Raw genomic sequence first — 22,755 nt, forward strand, 5'->3', positions numbered from 1 at the left:
TCTTTTAGTTTGTTAGACTAAACAAAATTCTATTTCACTCTGGTGTGGCAGGTTTTTCTTTTTGCCTGATTGCCTTAATATATCTTGGAACGAGTTTGTTTGAATTCTTCTTCTTTTTGACAGGGTATGATGACATATATAGCTATATTTAGAATTCAAATTGAGATCTCTTCATGGCTTGTACAATGTCATGATTATCTTCTTGTTTCTCTTGGAAACGTCTGTGGCTATGTTCCACTAGCCCTTTTTGCAGCTGCCTAGTGTCATTTCCCACATGATCGACTAAAGCACCGGACAGCTCAGTCAGAAATGGCTGATGACTCTACAAGGAAATCATGAGTACTTGACTTGGTGCTATGGCATCTTGTCCCTTTTCTATTTTTTTTCAGTCCTTAAGGTTATACAGTTCTTTTCCCTGCAGTATCCTAATAATTCACTGTATTTTGTGGTATCAACCAACTTAAACATTTTTCCTATCCTTTAAGATTGCTGTTAAAAAATACTCAACAGGATAGTCCCAAAGTGGGCTTTTGAGCACCTCTGTAAGTAACATTCAGCCTGATGCTTAGGAAAGAAAACTTTGTATAATACAAACTACTTTTACTATATCCATGCGATATATAAATGTTTTATTATATTTACCTCCATGCTTTATTCTCACCTCCAAAGTTTGTGATAAAGCTTTGCTTTTGCAATTTTTTTTCCCTTTATGAGCATTACATACTTGCTGTCCTTCAGTGATGTTGTACTGGTCCAGCTGGTTAGACTTACTTAAAATCACCAGACTTTTGATTAAATATGCCAGTTCCTTTGGAATTCTGAGGTGATAGCGTGTTGGGTCTTTTAACTCCACTCCCAAATTGTAATTTGAATGCATTAATATGGGCACAGATCCCAGAGTTAGCCTTTATACCAGTGCACAGCAATCCGAGAATTGCTCATGCTTACCTAAGAAAACCATATCTGTTGAATCTAAATACATCATGTAAATTTACATTTAAATATAGAAATATATAAGAAGAGCATTCTAAGCTTGAAGCTCACTGCATGCTAATTGTGAGACAAGGCTTTGAAAGGGGAATATTATTTACTGATGGATGTTTAAGATAAGCAAGGAGTTTATCTTCAGTGTCATTCTAAGCCTTGTCTATAAAGGGATATTGCTTCTAGAGACTTCTTACTGTGATGTTGCAATGAATTTACTTTTAATCTTTTTTCTCAACAATTTGCCAGTAGTATTTGCAGTAGTAGATATTTTTAGTAGTATCTATTTTGGGATAATTTTTTATGTAAATGAACAGTGATAATCAAATTAGGGACTTAATTTAGTTACAGATATGTGATTTGGCTGAAACGTTTGCAAATGCAACCTTCTATAGGGTACATATGTTTCAGTCCTCTTGCTTTTATAGTTTAGATATGATTTTAAAAAAAATAAAATCCTGTGTTAGCAAAACTGCGAAGGAGGTGAAAATTAAAGAACATCTCTTTATGAAATTCCTTTCCAAGGAATGACTGCTGCTGAATTTTGAGTTTCTAAGTATACATACTATATATTTCTCTTACATTTCTACAGTTTATTTAGTGAAAGAAATCAGATTTAGTAAGAATATTGGTCTTCTCCTGGCAAGGTGTCATGTAGAGATTTTGTTTTATTTTAAAGTTGAGATACATTTTTAAAAGCAGGATAAGTTGGTTACATTAAATAACAATACTGCAACAATAATTTTGTTGAGACTTGCATCAGGTATACTTGAAGTTGAATAATATTCTGTTACAACTTTGTGTTTAGGTGGTGTGTAAGTATTTCTGTGGTTATGGGTTTTTGCAGTGGAGAAATTAAATATTTCTGTATGAGTATGACAAATCTTTGTGATAGAATAGCACAGGAAATGCACGTTCTGTCACCATGACTTCTATTTTTCCTTTAGTATTGGTGGACTAGTCCTCTGTCTGTATTTCTCTTCCAAATTAAATGCCAGTTTTTCATTTCCATTGTAGGAATTCAGATGCTTAGCATGGGTGTTTACACCAGCAATTTGAAGAGCAGCTAGGCTGAGTATTTGATGTGTATTATTATATTAAACTTGAATTAACGTTTCCAGTCATAATGGAAGAAGTGACAACTGCTTCAGGCCAATATTTCTTGTCGATTACGGCAACAAAATACATCACTTAGACACAGCCTTTGTCTCCCAGCCAGGAGAGATTGAAAATGTTTCCCTAGTAGCCTCTGTGTAGGTCTATACATAAGAAAATCACTACTTGTATCTCTGGTTTCTTAGGGTTAGCTGAAGAAAGACTAGGACATGAAAGCTGTAGACCTTTCTGTCACCAAAGGCAGTCTTTAAGTTCACAGATTTAGCTTATTAGAAGTGTAATACAGTCAGTTCTGGCTAAAGTCAACAAAGTGTCAGCGTGCACATATATAGTTTAGCATATGATTGGAGGTTTGCTTTTACTACTTTCAACTGAGAAATTTGACTGCATACTTGTGTTACAAAGAAAACTTACAAACTGTGTAGCTGCTTTCCCTGTTATAAAGCAAAACACCAGCTGGAGCCTAATGCAGTGTTTGATTGTTCTTGGATTCAGAAATCCAAGATCAAAATGACTGTTCAAATCTGAATGTGCTTAAAACAAACAAGTTCTGTTTTGTCACAAATTGGAATCTTAGGATGCAAACAGGGTAAGAAGGCTAGGAAGTCCTTTCCAATTATGTCCAGATTGACAGCAGTGATATTACCATGAACTGGATTTTTATTAGGGTATTCTTTCAGCACTGTTATAGTGTTGGTTTTTCTTGGAGAAGCTGGGAGGAGGTGGTTCCCCTCCAGCAGTTTCTACCAGATGGCAAATACTGCTTGCAATGCTGGGCTGTGGTGACCTCTGCTCTGTTTCAAGGTGACTTATATTCTTAGGTTATTTGTAGGCGCAGCAGATTGCTACTTTCAAATGCATCCAGAAATGAGTGAATGTCTAGAGGAAAAATAAATACTGTTTTCAGCTTTCTATTTTTACTTTAAGTATAGTTCTTACTACTTAATCAAAATTAAGGTTTTTGTTTCTGTCCTTGCAATATACTCAGTTAAGTACCTTCAGGAAAGACTGGTCTGTTTACTAAGCTCCTTTTTGAGTCAGGGAACTAATGCCCTATTTGGTGTTGTAAGAGGGCTGTTAGTGGGTCACATGTAGAACTCTTGTCTTTACAATCCTGCCTGTATTTAAAGCAAACTTAGTTTCTGCATTTTGTTTAACAAAGGGATAGTCTTGTCACTGCTGTCCTGATGCAAAAAATTCCACTGCGGATGGTACATTGCTTGAGTGTCAAGACTACCTTGAACTTATCTTGGCCAAGCAGTTGAGTTTGGGATTTAGAAGTTATTTGTCTTGCAACCAAGGATTTACTGAAAGGAAGGTCAAACTGCCTTCTAACAGAAATATCAAAATGGATTAAGAAGCTGACTAGAAAGAGAATATGGAAGGAAATCTAAGATGAATTTAAAGGTTGTTTTTACATATGGAAGACCACAGGTATTCCTCTGATGAGGCTTATTATTTGAAAGGGCTTGATATGTAGCCAGATTAGAAATTCAGCGTCTTAACTTGTGTGGACTGATCCTACCTTTCTTCTATTTCTTCTTGTGTGCTTCTGTATATGGAGATAACATACACCCATAATGAATCCAATGAAGGGCTTTAAAATCTTTGGGATGAAGGGAAACAAATGTGTTCAAAGAAATGCAGAAGAGCAGGCAAGATCTAGTTTATTTGCTGCTTTATCAAAACCAAATCCCAATGAATAAATGAATTTTTAATAACATGGATGTATGCACAAAACATTTTTATTCTTACAGAAAAAATATTTCAAACTCGTACGTATTTTTTTTTTTGAAATTCAGCAATATAAATAAGTTCAATGATTGCTTTTGTCATAAAATACAGTGTATTGTGATAATTTGTTATTCCTTTCTGTTGCAGATTAACTAAACTTCAGATATTGGAACTTAGAGAAAACCAGTTAAAAATATTGCCAAAGTAAGTATCGATGACACTTATTTAAATTACTTTGAAGGCTTATTTCTGTAGTTATACTGATAGTGTAGTGCATATTGAAAAATATATCACAGCTTCAAATGTGTAGCTAAGTAACTGGACTAAATTCTCACAAAGAACTTTCCATACTGCTGAAATTATATCTCACTTCAGATGGACTGGTCTACCTGTTCAGAGATTTGTCTATTCAGAGATTATTTTTTTTTCCTGTCCCTGTCCAGCTCTGTGGATCTCTGATCCACCTGTTGAGCTTTTAAGCCAGCATGTGGGCACATCAGGGTGACTGTTCTGAGATGTTTGATGCTTTTTGCACATAGTATTGTATGGCTACCCAAATGTCTACCTGGGTAGGGGTCTGAGGGTTGAGTGCCTGAGACTTAGGCACTGGTAATTGAGATAATTATGTATAAAACAAATGTGGAGTTTGAGGTGCTTGCTCAGAATGACTGAGGGAATGTGATTCATGTGACTTGAATGATTTTTTTGAGTTTAATATACTTCAGGGCTGAAGAAGTACAGCTAATTACTGTGTTGCATGGAACCTATTCTATAATGCAACAGGCTTGTATAGCATAATGGCAGCATATTCCTTGGGGGTGTTTTTGGTAAAATAGTTCTGAAAATTTACAGCATTAGTTTTAACAGTAAATCCAATTGTACCTCTCTTAAAATCTAGCATCTTTCTAAACCCTTCCTTGCAGTTCTCACTCATTTCATCAAACAAGCCCAGGCTGACGGTCTTGCAATTCCAGCTGTTTCTATGAGCTAGAGCAATGCTCTGAATTATCAGGCTTGGACCCTGGAGGTCCTAGTTGGTTAACAGAGGTATAAAAGGTCAAGGAAGAGAGAAACAGACATCCCAAAGATGGGATGTGAGTAACCAGCTCTAGAGACCTGAATGTGGTGGTGTGTGCTGCAAAAGGGATCCTCCTCTGGCAACAGCAACTGTTAAAGAAAGCTACTGGTTTTGGTGCATGTTTGGTGGAGAAAAGGAGGAGCTACCAATTGAATATTCACTCTGTCTAGCTCATATGTTAGCAGAGACTCTCATGCAGTAAACTGAAGTGTGAATTGCTAGCCCTTCAAATACAACAGTTTTCTTAGTGACTTTAGCTAAGTATATGCCTTAAGACATGGCAAATGGGTATGTTCCATTGGAAATCCCTTTTTTCATGCCTAGTTACTGTACTGTGGTGTCTGCTGTATAAAGATGCCAGAACTCATATCTGGAGTGAAATGTATAACATCAGAAAGTGTGAATTTAAATCTTCCAAGTGTGAAGCATTCTGTTCATTCATGTCATATAAATACTGTCTATCCTTCTTTGCTCTTTTTGCTATCACTAATTTTTAGTAGAAAAAATTAGAGGGCATGTAATTTGGGGTAGTAGCACTGTAAATTAAGTTACTCCCAACTGAGCAACAGTATCTATAATTAAAACTTACAGCTAATACAGATTTTGTTTATAAAATTACTTTGACCTTAATTGCCATAATTAACACTAATAGCATGAATTACGTGTGATATTTTTAAGAATAGTTTACAGAGGTCTCTTTCAGCAATAAGAAATATTTAAACAAATGCTGTAGTGTACGTAAGCCAAACAACTTCTGTTGAAGTTGCTGGGATTTTTTTGTTGACTTCAGTGTTTTCAGGGTTTCATCTTTGCTAGAAAACTAAACAACAGGTCTCATAAAGATGTATTCTGCAGCATCTCCATAATGATCTACAGTACATACTGAGATGCCACCTTTATTATTTTCTCCTGGTACTCTTGTGGTTCAATTTAGGAAGATTAAAGCTATTGAGACTATTTTTTCTCTTTTTCTTTTATCTTTTTTTTAATTTAACTACATTGATATGCATTTTGCTGCAGTGAGGCTCTGGGAACATACATTGTTTATGTATCATGTACACTGGGGAGAAAAAAAATGGTTGTGGTGCTCATAGCATTCAAGAGGTGAATCTGCCTTTTAGGATAATAGAACGATGCAGCAGTTGACCTGGCCAGCAAAGGCACATGGCCTGGCTTTAATGTTAACATTAGAACAGAAGCTGATGTGAAATTCAAACTTACACAGTTTTCCAAACCATATGTTTTAAAAGGAACATACTGTACAACTTTAAACAGTGTAGAAAATCTGAAGGCTTTTTTTTGGAAGCTGGTAAGATGCAGCAGTACATGCTAATATTTTTGCTATACAGTTCGACTATCTTTTCTTGTTTCTCTGTCACTCTCACCTTTTTAATATCTTCATACTTAAAGTGAATTCTTTTGTGTTTGTAATGAGAAGTGCATTTGGATAAAATTCTACAAAATCAGCTATCCCTCTTGCTGAATTAAACATGCACATAATTTTTAACACTAAAACATAAAGCACTTGAAAGACTGTTAATCAAAATGGGTAATTAATGCCAACACACTAAATCAGCCTTGCTTTGTGCCAAATGCATCATTTTGCTTGGAGCTTATCCACAACCAGAGACTGCAAAACTGGGCAGTATCATAATGCAAACCAGCTCAATGAAAATATTTCTACTGAAAGGAAAGCAAAATTACACAAAGACTATTTTAGAGGCATTTATCTGATAGGTTGGGTTTGCTGAAAGTTGGGAAAATGGTCCAATGGAAATATAAAAAGTTTATTTTTGGTTGGTTTATTTTTTTTCCCCAAGCTTCTGTCTGTGGTCTAACTGTCAACAAAAAGAGTAGCCTTTTTAGAAAGCAGCGAGTTATATGAGAGTGTAATTACAATGATTCAGAGCCCAGTCTTGCTATCACGCACACCTCTTGAATTGTATGCTGCTTGAGGTAAGCTGTAGTGTTAACCTTAGGAAGCTGACTGTTTACAACATGAGAATCTGAGGCGTAATATAGACTCCTTGATCCCTTAGTGTTGGATTGATTTGACAGCAAGTTCAATAATAGGATTTGTGAAACAGATTATCCAGTTTATGGAAGGGATTACATAGTGTTGTGGAAAAGATAGAAATAGGTGTAACTTTGTGATCTAGTAAATTTTGTTTCCAGTTCTGTATTCCTCTTCCTTTAGCATTGAGTTTTCTTGTTACTTTAACCTTATTGGAAGCTTTGTTTGCATTTTGTCTGAAGATGTAGTTCCTCTATAAACAGTACAGAAAAGCACAGAGGTATGAGTCATAGAATAGCTGAAAGTGCTGTAAGTTGGGCAGGCAGTGGGGAAGGAGAAGAAAATAACTGAGACCCTGGTCGTGCAAACACATCTGTGTATGTTTTACAGTTCAGTGGATGTCTTTGCTAGATTACAGACATTTTGGCAAGCAAAAAAAGGGCCCAAAACCAGTAAAGTTACTTTGTTATACTGTCAATGTTATATAACATTAATTTTCTAGATACTTGAGAGAGATTTGCAGATATTTGCTCTGGTTCCAAAGGATGGAAAACTTGACAAAAAACTGTAACAGTATTTTTTTTTTAATTTTTTTTTTAGTAAGACAGTGAAGATTAAGGCAAGAATGGGAAATTTTGAGTTGTCTTAGAGCCATTAAGGATATAGCACTAGCAAGATGGGGATGGAGCACCTAGATCTTGGGTTGAACTGGTGTGGAATTTGTGTATCTAGTGCAATTTGGCAGAGGGGAGGAGAAGACCTTTATTGCATAGATTCTATGAATCTGGTGTTAGCTGTGTAAACAATTTGGCCTCGGAGCTAAATGGTGTACAGGAGGAAGGCAAAAAAAAAAAAAATAAAAATCACTCAGACCTAGGAGTCTGTTGGCCTGTGAGTTTGATTTTGTCTGTGTGTCTATCTTTACCAAGCCATTAAAATTAAAAGAGAAAAGTTCGTGTTGAATTGAAAGAAAAAACTCTATTCATCTCAAGCTGCAGTAGAAAACCCCATCAGCCTCATCAAAATTCACTTAAATCAAATTGATCTTTTTTTCATTTTGTTGGTGTTGCCTGTTTTTTTTCTTCACTTTTAAAGTTTATATTTCTAAGCTGAAAATTCATTTCAAATAAAAATCAAGGCACTGTCTTAACTGTGGAAATGAGAGCACTATAAAAATGTTAAAATAAGGCATTTTTTTCAAATACCCATTTATTGACACTAATGTATCAAATTCAATCCTATGTAGCTGTGAATTTCCCTTAATCTACTTTTTGAGGCTGAAATTTAGATAATCAGTGAAGTTTTGGACTGCTCTCTCTACTTGCCCACATTCTAGCTAACATAGCTTGAAAACAGAATAAATCTAAAACCTTTTTAAATTTAAGCTGTCAGTAAAAGTACAGTATGGTGTTGTCCACAAAGTTTTGAAAGCTGCCGAGTGATATGCTAGATCCTTTAAATGAGTCTTCAGCTGTGCTGCTGGAAGACTCATTGGGGCAAATATGTTAGCAACAGGTGGCACTAAAATTGGTACTGGCATGGTCTTATTAAGCTCTGAGAAATTTATCTGAAGCAGTATTTCAGAGAGACTTAGATAATTTATTTTAGAATTGGAAAATGAATTTTAGCAGTTGATAAGCATCTGGTGCATGAGCTTCAAGAAATGAGGGTAAATATTTCGCAGATTCTTTGGAACGTAGCCTGTTCATGTATTTTTTTCTTTTTCTTCTTTGAGACAGGTGTGAATGTGAGTTAAAGGCTTTCCCCTCAAGCCTGTGTATGCAATGTGTGCAGTGCAAAAAAGGGCTTCTGCCTTTGTCTTGATCATGTCTTATGCTACTTATGCTAAGTTTCTGGTTTCTCCCCAGTATAATTACTATAATGTAATGAAAATCAAATCTATAGACAAATGTTGAGTGTAATCCTTTTTTGAGTTCTTTTCATGAATAACATTAATAATCACATTAGCTCACTTCCAGTAAATAAGGCATTTTTCAGTAGAATGTAATTTTTCAACTGTATATTCAAAACAACTGTAATAGTGTATTTGAAGAACAACTGAAACTTTGAATAGCTGCATACAGCATCCTCACGCAGATATTTTTTAAAGGTATTCATGTTCATACATATATTCTGATAATATAAAAGACTACCATTTAGAAGCTCTTACGTTAGTTTTTTTTCCAGGATTTGATAGTATGTACACATTTACGGGTTATATTTGAAAGTTTTAGATACTGTTAATTGTTCTATGGAAATCTGTTATTAAATAAATCCACAGCATAATGTCATACCTGAGATTCACAGCCCCTTTGAAAATATTTGAAATAGTACTGCTGTTGACTAGAGTACCAATCGTGTAGACAACCATGTGCAGTGGTACATAATCTCTGTGGGGTCCACAAAGTAAACTTCAAGTGGAAGAAAAATTTTTCCAAAACACAGCTTGAAATAGTAGGTTTTACTTTATTTCAGTCATTGATTTAATCTTTACCAGAAGTTGGCTTGAAGAGTATTCATATGTCACAAAATCCAATGTAGTTATCTGATTTGTTGTAGTAGTTGAGAAATAATTGGGATTCCAGACTATATCGTATGGAAGCAATTTTGTCAGCAGCCTGGAGAGGTAGAAAGTGTTGTTGGTTACTGTGATTCAACAGCGGTCTTTTCTGCTTTAGCTGATCATTAGGCACTGGTCTTTCACTGTAAGGAAAACAGTTAACCAGCCTTTGGCTGCTGAGAAGACCTATTGTGACTGTAGGTGAAAAGCTGAAGTGCTTAAAAGAAGAGTATCTTCATTGAGTTACTCTTTATTATAAAGATCACTCTAGTGGTCTTAGTTTGTGTAAACTAATCTGTGGATGAGTTTGTGTATACTTTCTGTGACAGTCAACAGTTGGCACGGTCGTTAATATGTGCCTAGTTGAACAGTGTGTGAAAATGTGACCTTAATTAGGTATCAGTCCAGTTACAGAGCAGCATCACTACTTAATGCTGATTAAAATAATATATTTGTATGAATACAGGAAGATTGGATGTAACTGGTATTGCCTTAAATCTAATTCCTTATTAATTCCCTTCCTGTGCAGAACCATGTCCAGACTGACTCAGCTGGAGCGACTGGACTTAGGAAGTAATGAATTCACAGAAGTGGTGAGTTTTGCCTTAGTAACATAGCTTTGCATCTTTTATAAATCTCTTTATCCTTTAATCTATTTTTAATCAATATGAAAATGTAAACATCAAGTTAAGAGTTCTGCTACTGAGCAATTATTATGTATACCTCATACTACTTTATGGAGCCTGTTATAAAAATTATATGCATGAATATGTTTTTCCTCAATTTGAAAATAATACTCTGTGGTATAGTGGGGTTACTGTACTGGTAAAAAATTAATGGTAGTATGTGTTCGAATAGTAAACATAATTGTTTGGCTTAAAATAAATTCTAAATACTTACTGGTTATCATGTATTTAATGTTGCAAGTTCTGTATAAGCTGTGCATAACCTACTTTTATTATTGTGTGCAAACTGTTTACATCCAAAATATTAATTTGAAATTTGAATATTGTTCACAGTAGCATTTACGGTTGAGGTGCTCAGATTTTTCCTTCAGCATGGATCAATTTGTTTCCTGTTCATGATCTCACAGACAAATGCATCTAATATTTACAATCAATGCTTCTACAAATACTGTCCTTGATGAAGAAATTTAAATAGAAGTATAGTGAAACATACTGACCTGCCATATAATAAAGTCAAGTCTTTGTGTGCCACCACTAGATCATGCAGAGCTGAACACTCGCCTAGTTTTATGGTCTGACAGATGGGGAAGGGTATTTGAGGAATTGTTCATTAGTATTATTACACTTCTAGCCATTACCATTACTGCCATATTCTCATTACAGGGTAAATATTCGTGTGGGAGCTAATATGCTCAGACCCACGTTAAGCCATAACAGCCATGAACTAAGCATAGGCTGCAAAATTATCTGTTTGGGTGTACTTTTGGCTGTTTGCTTCGTCTCTCCCAGCCTTTTAGCTACAGGAGTGAACTATTGGTAACTTATTTCATTAAGATCTTTTGGTTAAAGCTCAAAAAGGTTTGAATCCACTTTTTTGGATAAAGATCTGTCTGTAATGTTAAAATTTCAGTGAAAATTTTCTCTTGGAAAATGAATTATTGGGAGGAAGGACTGCAACTTATGTAGCAATGTTGTATATTTACAATATAACAAAATTGAGTTCTTCATTTATCTGAACTTGGTTGTAGTTGTTAAGGTGCATTAGCACCTGTTTTGTGTATTTGTATTTCCATTCTGTAATGGAAACACAATCCTGCGCTTCACTTTATGGGTGGAGTGGTTGTCTTGTATCATACAGATGCACCCTTTGTTACTAGAAAATTAGAATTTGCTTTCCTTTTCCCCAAAACCACATCTTTGTGGTTTTAGAAAAACAGGTCTTTTGAGTTGATGTAATTTAGGGAATTTTAGACTTCCTCCATGAGAGAGGAAATGATGCACGTAACATTTATTTATCATGTGCTCCAGTTGAAAAGTGATACTTTATGTAAAACACACAAACAAATAAACAAAAAACCCCCCACTTTCTGTAAGGATTATTTAGTGCTGTCAGCAAGTTCTTAAAAGATTTTTGCTTTTCTAGTATATTTATAAGGAGTGAATTATCTGGGTTTTCTTTTATGACCCAGTTAAACAAGTGTATGTAGTAGTTATAGTTATAAGACATTACTTAAAGTTGTAACAGATGAATCACTGAAGTTGTTTTTGCCTTTTGCTATTTTCTGTATGAAGTTTTTGAAAAATCGTTTCCCTTTACAGCCTGAAGTACTTGAACAACTGAGTGGGTTAAAGGAATTTTGGATGGATGGTAATAGGCTAACACTTATTCCAGGGGTAAGTCTTTTTACTGTGTTAAACATTTAGTATTTTAATTTACAGTGGTATTTGCTTTGTCAGCTATCATACATGTTAAAGTTGCTATGTAATTTTAATGTTACTTGAAGCCAAAACGCTAAATGCTGCTTAAATGCAGCTTTTCTTTCACACAGCTTTTCTTTCATTGAAAGTTATGTACCTTTCATCTAAAAAATGTGTTCCAATTCAGGAAAGAGATAAAAATCCTAGATAAAATCTTGGATCAAATTTAGGGTTGAGTGGTCCTTCCAGAAAAGGATTATTTTTGTGGTAGACAGTAAGTAGGAATTTACAGGATAATTATGTTGTGTGAATTTTTACTGGTCATGGCTGTAAAGCAAGCAGTGCCTGTTCAGGCATCTTGTATATGGGAGCATAGCCAGTTCCTGAGAAAATGTTCTGTTGACTTTGTCTGGGTTCCTGACATCTCTCAAAATTTCCTGGGATCCAGGCTGACCTATTATTGCAGTGCTTGTGAACCTGTGCTTATGTTCTAGTAAACTAGTAAATAAGCATTTGAAATTTGGGAAGCAGCTGGTCTGTTTTCAGACTTAAAATCACTAGTAGTCTTCTGACATGAGGCCTTCTTTGCTGATCAGTAGTCTACTGATCAAACTGTTGAATTTGCAGCAGACTGACTTTAGAGACCTGCAGAATTTCCACGGTGTGTCTCAGTGTGTGGAAAAATATCAACTGTGTGTTTCTGCACAAAAGGATAAAAAAAGAAAACATTATAAAGCTTGGATATTTTGCATTAAATTGTATTTCAGCACTATAAATAGGTTTTCTCTTTTCCTCTGGTATTACACTTGAGAGACAGTTTGTCAAATCTGCTGGATTTTTTGTTTGAACTTGGAGTTTCTAGAATGTGTTATTTTCTCTTGTTTTTAGTTTATAGGCACTTTGAAACAGCTGGCCTACTTGGATGTTTCTAAAAACAACATTGAAGTAGTTGAAGAAGGTATTTCAGGTTGTGAAAGCCTGCAAGACCTACTGTTATCCAGTAATTCACTTCAGCAACTGCCAGAGTCTCTTGGTTTGTATTTTCAGTTAATTCATGTTCATAAAAGCTTACAGTTTAAACACAGAACCCTTGAAAATAGACAAATGGCATTTTAAATCTAAGTTTCAACTGATTAAAAGTGCCAGTTCTGGATGAAGCTGTAACGCATAGCTGAATAATAACATTTATATTTGCTTTGGAGCATTCTTGACTTTATACAGTAGTTTATAAATGGATGAGAATCTGTTGACTGTAACAGAGTAAAAGTAAATGTTTTTTTTTTTCTTCCCCCTCCCCCAGCTGGCACATGGTAAGCTGGCAAACAAGTTCTGTAAGATCATCTGCTTATTTCTGTAGGTATACAGCACTATAGGCATGTCAGGGAATACAGAAGATGGGGTTGCTTGCCAATTAAAATTTGAGTTTGATGAACTCAAAAGTCCTTTTTTATTTACTTATTCATTGTATTACAGGTTCCCTGAAGAAGGTAACAACACTTAAGATTGATGAAAACCAGTTAATTTATTTGCCGGACTCCATAGGAGGGTAGGTATTTCACCTGAATAAAAGGTTGAATTGCCTTTCTGCACTCTTTTCTGTAACAATGGCTCCTCTTTTGAAAGTTTTTACACCTACTTTTCTTAATTTCTTCTACATGTTAATGTCTTAATAAAATTGAAAGCAAGTGCTTTCATATCTTCTAGTTTGCAGCATGTATATTCTCTGTATTATATAATATATTATTTAATATAAAAAGACATATTTTCCTCACTTCCTAATTCAGCCACCAATCTATGGAAGAAAAATTGAATGTGAAAGAAAACAAGATGTCTAAAAAGGCAGCGAGCTGCCTGAAACTGGTTTTTGGTAAATATTTGGTGGATATGGTAAATATTGCAAATGATTGAACCACTATCAAAAAGCTTGTAAAAAGTGAATCCAAACACATATGGTTTTCTTTTCTACAAAGAGAATTTTCACCTGTTCATCAGCAGGTTTTTTAACATATAATTACATGTTCAGCAATTTAATTTAAAAATTGCTAATGATGGCAAAAATAATTGGTTCAGAATTAAGTGCTATACAAATGAAGGGTATTCATTCCAATTTCTTTTCTCCTATTATAAGTAATGGAGGTTATCTTTTGTTGGCAGAATTCACAAAATACTTATTCACTGCCAGGTTCTTCGGTTTACTGTTTCTAACTCTTGAAATTCTTTTCTTGTCCATAAATTGTACTCAACTTTTGTATGGCTATGATCTATCCCATTCTGAATGTTTGCAGTGCCTTACACTTGCACGTTTTTGTGTAGTACATAAATATTTGATGTTGCTGACTCCCCTGTTTTCACTGAATGCTCTCTTAGGAGGACAGTGTAAAGGAGATTTTAAAATAAACCAAACACACACACACACACCCCCAAACCAACAACAACAACCAAAAAACCCAACAATAAAAGAAAACAACCCAAAACCCCCACACTCAACCAACAAGCAAACAAAAAAACCCAGAACACATTTTAGGCAATTAGTAAAGGATTTTTCTTTGCTTTGAATTCCCTTGGATTTCAGAGTTTTATTTTGAAATAAATTTGAGATTTGCAATTAATTGTGGTATTGACTTTATATAAACTTAAAGTATTCAATTAATGTTGGATGAATTAACCTGTATAGAGGAGTAACTTTTTTTTTTTTTTTTTTAGGTTAATATCAGTAGAAGAACTGGACTGTAGTTTCAATGAGATTGAAACATTGCCTTCATCTGTTGGGCAGCTCTCTAATATAAGGACATTTGCTGCAGATCATAACTTTTTAACACAGCTGCCTTCAGAGGTATGTATTTAATTACAAAACTAAAATGCATTTTTTAATGCATTTTAAACTATATAGTCTGTACAAGTTTTGGATAAGAAGTCAATTCTTGAGTAATTTTCTTTGTGTATATTTTTAAAGGAGGATGTATACAAATATATGTTTTCAAATAATGAAATTCTGAATTTTTTAAATCAAGAAGTAGAAATTTGTTGCTATTGTATTTAAACTAAAAGAAGGTTTAATATGTAAGAATAAATCAAGTTAAACTTTGCAGGCAAATACTGATTGTTTTAGAACAGTAAAATTTGCATATTTAGAGTTGTGAAGATGAATTAATTCTTTGGGATTTTTTTCAGATTGGAAACTGGAAGCATGTAACTGTGTTGTTTCTGCATTCTAATAAGCTTGAATTTCTCCCTGAAGAAATGGGTGATATGCAGAAATTAAAAGTCATCAATCTGAGTGATAATAGGTTTGTGAATGCATTTATTCAAGTAGGAGTTGTATAAAATACAATAGTAGTGTAGAGGCATTTTTATGAATATATTATGCTGTCTTTCCTTATCTCATGCACAGCTTAGAAGCTGACTAAGATGCATGTCTTTAATGTATTATTGTTGTATTCTGGTCCTTGCTGTTCCTTTGTATTAAGCAGTCTTTATGATTTGGCACACGGTACCTGCTTTGAAGCACAGCTTCAATACATTTATGATTTGGTAGTGTGTATTTTTCTGGGAAATTAGTTTGGTTATTTTCATAAAACATTTGATTCTTAATAGCTTCCTGTGTTGCATATGAAGGACACAAAACAGTATCACAGTATAGTGTAAAACACCTGAGTGTGCTGGGGAAGGGGAAAAAGAGGGTTGTGTTTTATTAGACCTGTTCATTAAAAACTGACAAGACATTTCTCTTTGGGTATTGCCAATTGGTAGAGTTGAAATATATTGGGAGAGATAAGTCTGACTGAGCTCTCCCTCCTGCTCTGCCAATCCAGTTTCTCTGTACTCCAGCTGTAGCTTGATTTGTCCCTTAAGGTCAGAGCTTCCATTATCCAGGGCAGCCTGTTTTCCACACATGTATCTTGGTAAAAATACATATTTCAGGTGTAGTGCTTTTTTATAATTGGCGTGCATGTCTATTGAAAGATAAAATGCTGTGGATTCAAATTAATTAATTCGGGTTAATTGTCTTCAAAATTGTATTCGAGTAACTGAACAGAGTTAAATTAAACTTCCATTGTCTTTTTTTTTTTAAGCTGCTTGCTAAACTGGCCAGAAGTGCAGGTTTTTTTGTTTGCGTTTTTTAATTCCAGGTATAGCTTTGAACCTAAGTTAAATGCTGTTGCCTTTCAACTGTCAATAGTTATTCATTTAACTGTATCTGTATGTGTCTTTTTTAAACATTTTTACAGGCTAATGCAGGATTGTTTCTTGACAATCTTAACAGTATTGATAAATGTACCTACATAAATTCTTGTTTTAATTTACAGACTGAAGAATTTGCCATTTACTTTTACAAAACTGCAACAGCTCACTGCTATGTGGTTATCAGACAATCAGGTGAACTTTTAAAAATTAAAAATAAATGATTGTTGACTTTACTCCTAATGGAATTGACAAGTACAGAGCCATCTGTTAATGAGACCTGGTACTGTGTATGTACATCAGTACTTCCTTGAACCTGGTACTATGTATGTACACCAATACTTCCTTGGCATTATTCTCCTGAAGTAAACATCACTGAGCCTACCTGTCTTCATAGACTTTTATACTTCTAGCAATGTTCTGTACTGTTAAGAAATACCATTTAAGAGATGTTGGTTTGTTTTTGTTTTTGTTTTTCTTAATACAGGCTTGTTTACTCAGGAGAGTTAGTGCTTGATAAGCTAGTACTTGAATATGTAGCATGCTGTTTCTTCCACAGCTATACCACTGGGGAAACTTAGCTTGCTTTTTTTTGAACTAGATTTCCTGCCACATCTTTGAACTTTGTGATTCTCCAACTTTCAAACAGTAATGTCTGCTTGAGGTTCATGTTTTTGTTGTGTCCTGAAGCCCTCTGTACTACGCTGATTTCCTGAATGGCATTAAGGTGTACAGGGCTGCCAGAAATCTGCTAGCCACAGACATACTAGAATGAAAGCCCTTTTACTAATACAGTAATTTCAAGAATCTCCTGCCAGTTTTTGTGAGGGGTGGAGAATAATCAATCTGATGTCAATATGAAAAACTGAATACAAAATTTTTCTCTTTATGTGCTTGTCTGAAGCTTTAAATGACCAAATATATCTGTGTATTCCAGGTCAGCCTGCTTTGGGATAGTAATAAGTCCTAACAAGAAACTGGGTTATATTTTGAATATCCAGTGTTTGCTTTTCCCTTAAAGCTGTTACTGCATTTCAGTTCTCAGTCAAAGCCAGTCATCAGTCAAAGGCAGACATGTTAATAACTTCATTTTGTGAAAATGATTCAGAGGAGAAATGGTTTAATACAAGTCACGAGTACTCTTCAAAGTAATGGGACAGGCATGCTCTGTGATATGTAGATCATATTTACTTTTATATATATATATTCTCGTAACATATCCTTCTTTCATTTGCTTCCCAGTCTAAACCACTTATCCCTCTTCAAAAAGAAGTTGACCCTGACACAAAGAAAACAGTGCTTACTAATTACATGTTCCCCCAGCAACCAAGGACCGAGGATGGTAAGAATTTCTGAAACAGCCTGTCAGAATGCTCACTTCTGAAAGTAATACTAGAAAGACTGTCCATCTAATATGTTTTTTCACTAGATAATACACAAATAAAAGTTTGAAGTAAACTTCTAAGTGAAGAAGAGTTACATCTGAAGAATGAGAACAGTAACTTAATGTGACCTTACATATTGGTAAATTCTAGGTGAAATTGTTTCAGTGAGCGAGGTGAGGAGTGGACTGACGGGATCATGTTCTGTGATGGTTGCCACTGCCCAGTGTGACGTCCTATTTCATTCTGGCAGAACTTAATGGTTTGGGGTGAAATTCTCCTTAGCAGGTGTCTGCTTTAGCCTGCCAATTTTAACAGAATGCTAGAGAAAATGTTTCCTCCATTACAAAGTACATATTTTTGGGAAAGTACATCACATTGTATATTTTATTTTAAAAGGAAAAAAAAAATCAGTCCAGAAAAAAAGCATATTGCTCACATTTAGTTTGAACTGTTTTATAAAAAGTTAGGCCTGAAATAGTAAGACGTTGCCAGAAAGGTTATTTCTGCACCCTTGTGAAATAGGTAGGAAAATAAGTAACATTCCATGAGTAGCCCCATCAGGAGTCAGAGAGTTAAATCTCTTTATTTCTCCAGTTTGTTCTTCTGCAGGCAAAAGGAAAAAGCTTGTACTGATTTAACAGAAATGGAGGGGGGTGCATTATCAATGGAAATAATTGAAAACTGACAAGCAGCAACATTTGCTGTTCCATGGCACAAGTGTCTAGTACACTGAGAGAGGAGTAATCAAAAATATCAGCAAAAACAGTAAATTGTGCATGACTCCTAGTGTCTTCTAATGCAGATAATGCTTCTGCAATGCTTCTGATAGAATTTGAGAATTATAAAATCATTTGGAGATTCAGTGAAGTTTTAGATCGTTCCTGAAATTATTCTCTCCATTTGAACTTTTTTTTTCTTACCCAGGTGCTGGGATTTCTTTCTGTAGGCAAGGAATGGGCTGCGTGTTTGGCTTAAGTTGACAGAATACCCGCCTCTGAGGTGGTCGTTCCAAATAGAAGGTTTGAGGATCAATAGACAGTGTTTTTAAAAATTGGAATTTTTTAAATTCTTTATCAAGTTGGGTTTTTTTTCATCAGGAACAGTTTCAGTGATAGTAAAGTCCATTAGAATATTTTCAGATATGTTAAAACTGTGAGTTTACCTAATAAATGCAGAGTAACAAATGCATTTGAGCCCTATAAGTAAGTATTTTTCTATTTCAGGTATAGAAATAGTTGATATAAGCAATCTTGGTATTGCTGGCAAAGAATATACATTTGCTGGGGTGGTGGTGGCAGATTTATTTGACTATTTGGCATCATAAAGTAGAACCTGGCTGATGTAACACAAGGCGTGGAGACATGCTAGAATGAGACAGTGGGTACCTAAAATATTTTTTTCTCATGTAAAATTAAGCAAGAAATACTTTGTAAAGCTCCTATAATTTCTATAACTTCTGCAAAATCATATGTTTACCTTAAGTTTTAGATGCTTTAGGTTTTTTCAGGATTAGTAATAATGCAGGGGTTTTGTCACTAAGTCATTCTTATTCTTCCATTTTTAAATTTTCATTAAATGAAATCGGATGAATACTCTTAGTGCTTAATGAGACCACCTCACTGAAGTGAGGCTATATAAATCAATATAAGTATAATTTACATGTATATATACAAATAAATATTTCCATATTTTTATATATATGTAATATATAAAATACTTTGCAGCAGGGAGTTCTCCTGAAAATTTTCAAGTGGAAGCATTAAGCCTAGTGTCCAGCTGCGCATATGAAGTTTTTTTACTTTACAGATAGGGGTTTTACTATTATGAAAATACAGCCAAGTTCATAAAGCAGTGACAGTGCAGCTATTCTTTAATTAATGGTGCTGCTAGTCTCTTATCTTTTAAGAAAGCATACACACCAATCCCATCCAAGAGAAAGACAAGAGGATTTTTATTTCATATAATGCGCCCTATTCATATGAGAGTCTCTTTTTGTTTTTTTCAGTTATGTTCATATCTGATAATGAAAGTTTCAATCCATCTCTGTGGGAGGAACAGCGAAAACAGCGTGCTCAGGTGGCTTTTGAGTGTGATGAAGACAAAGATGAGAGAGAGGCACCACCTCGGGTTAGTGTTGAATTTTTTTTTTTTGCACACTTGGTGCTTCCCTCCCTTTTACCCCTAAATCCCATCCTTTTCCTTACTTTGGCTGTGGATTTTGCTCTGCTGAAGAAATCAAGTCTTCAGTTACTAGTTAAGAGTATATAACAGGATGAAGCATCATGGTCTGGGGGGGCGTTTTTTGTTTTGGTTTGGGTTTTCTGCCAGATCATTTAAAGTGGAGCACAAGGGAAAAAACTCTCAGCGGATGCAAAGCAGTGTAGGTCATAACTAAGAGACTACCTGACTGGTAGTGCCATGGAGAAAAGGTAGTGGGGAAGCACTGATTAATCCTGATTTTTCTTTAAATAAATTACAGTTGCCATAATTCTTCCTGCTTGCAATCAATGGGCACATATCGGGGCGGGGGGAGTGATTCATAATCTTGCTGAGTTTTATAAACTTAGGTCTCTGTCAATGCAGGTAGACTCAAACAGCAAAGTGGAGATTCTAGATTGTTCAGTGTTTTATCCGAATTCGTCTGCTTTAAAGTTGATGTTTTAATTATGGTGTTTAATTAAATGTTGAACACTATTGCTTTTTGTTATACAGGAAGGCAACCTGAAGAGATATCCAACTCCATATCCTGATGAACTGAAGAATATGGTCAAAACAGTCCAGACAATTGTACATAGGCTAAAGGATGAAGAATCTGCTGAAGATACTGCTAAGGAGTCAAAACGAGAAGGCCAGACAGTTTCTGTAAAAGATGTGGGGGTAAAGGTTAGGGATAATACTGTCTTCTGACTTTGCAACAACTTCCAAAGATCTCGAGTGTCACTGATTCCTTTTAATTCTCTTCACCCTCCCCACTAATGCTTTAGCAGAAAAATTGTCAGATTAAAGAACAGAATTTATCTCTTCACCGTCTAAAGAAGGCTGTAATAAATGTCTCGTTTGCAGTAGCAATTTTCCTGTGACACTAAGAACAAAGAAAGTTACTTGGTTCACAGGAAAATGCAAACAAAGGATGTGTTGAGGAGCTGGCTTCTTCAGTTTCTGGAGGATGGCATCTTTGTCTCTTTTATCCACCAGACGTCAACAATGGAATTCGGGATAATCTCTAAGCATCTTATTGCTGCCCTCACGGCTGGAGGTTTTACATGATAATTTGGGAAGGCAATCATAGCAAGTTGGCACTGGAGTCTCTAACAGGCTGATGTAGCATGATAGGTGATAGCACTACTGTTTGGTGCTGACGTCTCACTGTAGATATTCTTGGCCTTCTTTTTATTTAACTGGAAATTTAATGGTACAAATTGGACCCAATAAGGAAGAGAATCAGACTGACAAAGGGAGTAATCCTTTGTAATCTGCAGATTTCTTTGCATTTCATCACTGGTGCATTTCATACTTTATTATTTCAAAGCTCAAATTTTTCATTCTATAGTTTCCCAAAATACATAATGTTAATTCTAAATATCATATGTTACTGAAAACCTTTCAGGATGTTTTTTCTGCTAATGTTCTTAATCCTGTAGACTTCAGAAATTGCTTCAATAAAGAACAAAGCAGACGAGAGAAAGCAATATTCAGCGGGAAGCTCTGTGCAGAAGCCTACTGAACCAGAAGCTGAGCACAGCACTGCAAATTCACAGATGACTGCACTTGTTAAAACCTTGCAGAACACGAAAACAATTGTCAACCATGAAGACACGCTCGAGGTATGGCATTGCAATGAACATCATAGCAGTCAAAGAATTGTGCTGGTGTTGTATTGAATTTGTTACTCTGGGAGATGAAAATTTATGTTGACAATAGCAGAAAATTGCTATCCATAAGTGCTATAAATGCAGATGGTTTGCAATGCAGTGTCTTTCTTACTTCAGATTATATTAAGTAAAAGTTGAAATTGTTTTATTTTTCTTTAAATGCATGTATCTTTCATCATGAACTTTTTATTAGCTAACTCGATTAAAAGTTGGCCTAAGCATCAAACTGTGGAAAGACTTATACCTAGATAGAATTTTCCAGGTTTTGCTTGATTGTCAGTTCGTCATTAAATAATTGATTTTAATTATCACTGAATTGACAAACTGATTAGTGGAGCAATCAAAAACTTGTATATCCAAGTGACTATGCATATTCATTTCAAATGAAAAGTGAAAGGTGGGCTTAAAAATATGTATTCCTCTGTGCTTATTAGTAAGCTGTAATGAATATGACTTGGATTGTATTTACCTCGTATAAAGAGTCAGAAATTTTAAATTTCTAAACTCTTTGGACATCTCTCTGACAAATGCCTTGTATTCATTCGTTTAGAACGTTTCAGACTTGTGACAAATTTGGGAACTTGTCACACAATCAATTGCTAATCTCAACCTGTAAAATGCTTTTTTCATAGTTTTAAAAGCAGATTATAGTTGTCTCTGTTGTGCAAGCAGTGGAACATGCCTATATTGTACTTTTGCTGAAGAGACTTTGTGGCAAGCAGTTGTGGCTGCTGCTGGCTATTTCCCCACTAGCGTGTTTGGGCTTCTACATGCTTTCTGAAAATACTGGTTTTGACATTGTTCTTCAGTTTAAAAACACAATTTCAGAAAATGATATTAGTTGCCTAATGATAGTGATAGCAATTGTTTGTAGCTGGCTGTATGCCAGTAAGAAAATGAGGCAGCAATGTGTAGTCAATCAGGGATAGCAAATTCCTTACTTCCATGTAATAATCTGCTGATAACTGTCGCACTTGAATCCAGATCACCTAAACTTTGCATGAATGTAAGTTTTTTTTGTTTCAGCATTGATTACACTTGTTGTATGTCACATCCAAAAGGAAAAGCAACGTGGTAGAGGCAGTGAAGAGGTTCTGATTCTGATTGCAGAGAAAACCGATGGATTTTTATTTCTTATTTTTAGTGAACACTGTAATAGCTTGTTTGTTACATCTCAGTCAGGTTTGTCCTTCCCGCAGTTCAAAGAACTGGCCAGGTAGTTAGTATCATGGGAAAGGTGGTGCTCCAGTAAGTTCCACACAGTAGATGTTCTGCAACTTTTAAGAAAAAGGGAACACTAAGAGACTACTTCTGCAACCTGCAAAGTGGATTTTGTAGCATTTGTGGCAGAAAGCATGTTTCCTGGAAAGGGGTTTCCACTTTGAGGAAGGATTGGTGGGGTTTTTTTCTTCAAAATATTACTGAAAACAATTGAATTTTGAAGAC

At 35.1% G+C, this 22,755-nt stretch overlaps 1 protein-coding gene across 7 annotated transcripts in view; it reads left to right on the plus strand.

Annotated features, from left to right (window-relative positions):
- ERBIN (erbb2 interacting protein) overlaps positions 1–22,755 on the plus strand; it is a 67,408-nt gene that overhangs the window by 21,303 nt on the left and 23,350 nt on the right. For 6 of the 7 annotated variants that reach the window (XM_074166486.1, XM_074166489.1, XM_074166487.1 and 3 more), the window contains exons 5-16: positions 3,982–4,038; positions 10,016–10,079; positions 11,772–11,846; positions 12,759–12,903; positions 13,344–13,416; positions 14,574–14,703; positions 15,042–15,157; positions 16,178–16,247; positions 17,295–17,394; positions 19,443–19,564; positions 20,150–20,320; positions 21,079–21,261. In XM_074166486.1, the coding sequence (XP_074022587.1) occupies positions 3,982–4,038; positions 10,016–10,079; positions 11,772–11,846; positions 12,759–12,903; positions 13,344–13,416; positions 14,574–14,703; positions 15,042–15,157; positions 16,178–16,247; positions 17,295–17,394; positions 19,443–19,564; positions 20,150–20,320; positions 21,079–21,261 (1,306 nt within the window). The remainder of the gene's footprint in view (positions 1–3,981; positions 4,039–10,015; positions 10,080–11,771; positions 11,847–12,758; positions 12,904–13,343; positions 13,417–14,573; positions 14,704–15,041; positions 15,158–16,177; positions 16,248–17,294; positions 17,395–19,442; positions 19,565–20,149; positions 20,321–21,078; positions 21,262–22,755) is intronic. The other variant, XM_074166491.1, reaches the window with a different exon arrangement.

Source organism: Numenius arquata, chromosome Z (genome assembly GCF_964106895.1).
Source record: "Numenius arquata chromosome Z, bNumArq3.hap1.1, whole genome shotgun sequence".
In the NCBI taxonomy this organism is placed as follows: Eukaryota; Metazoa; Chordata; class Aves; order Charadriiformes; family Scolopacidae; genus Numenius; species Numenius arquata.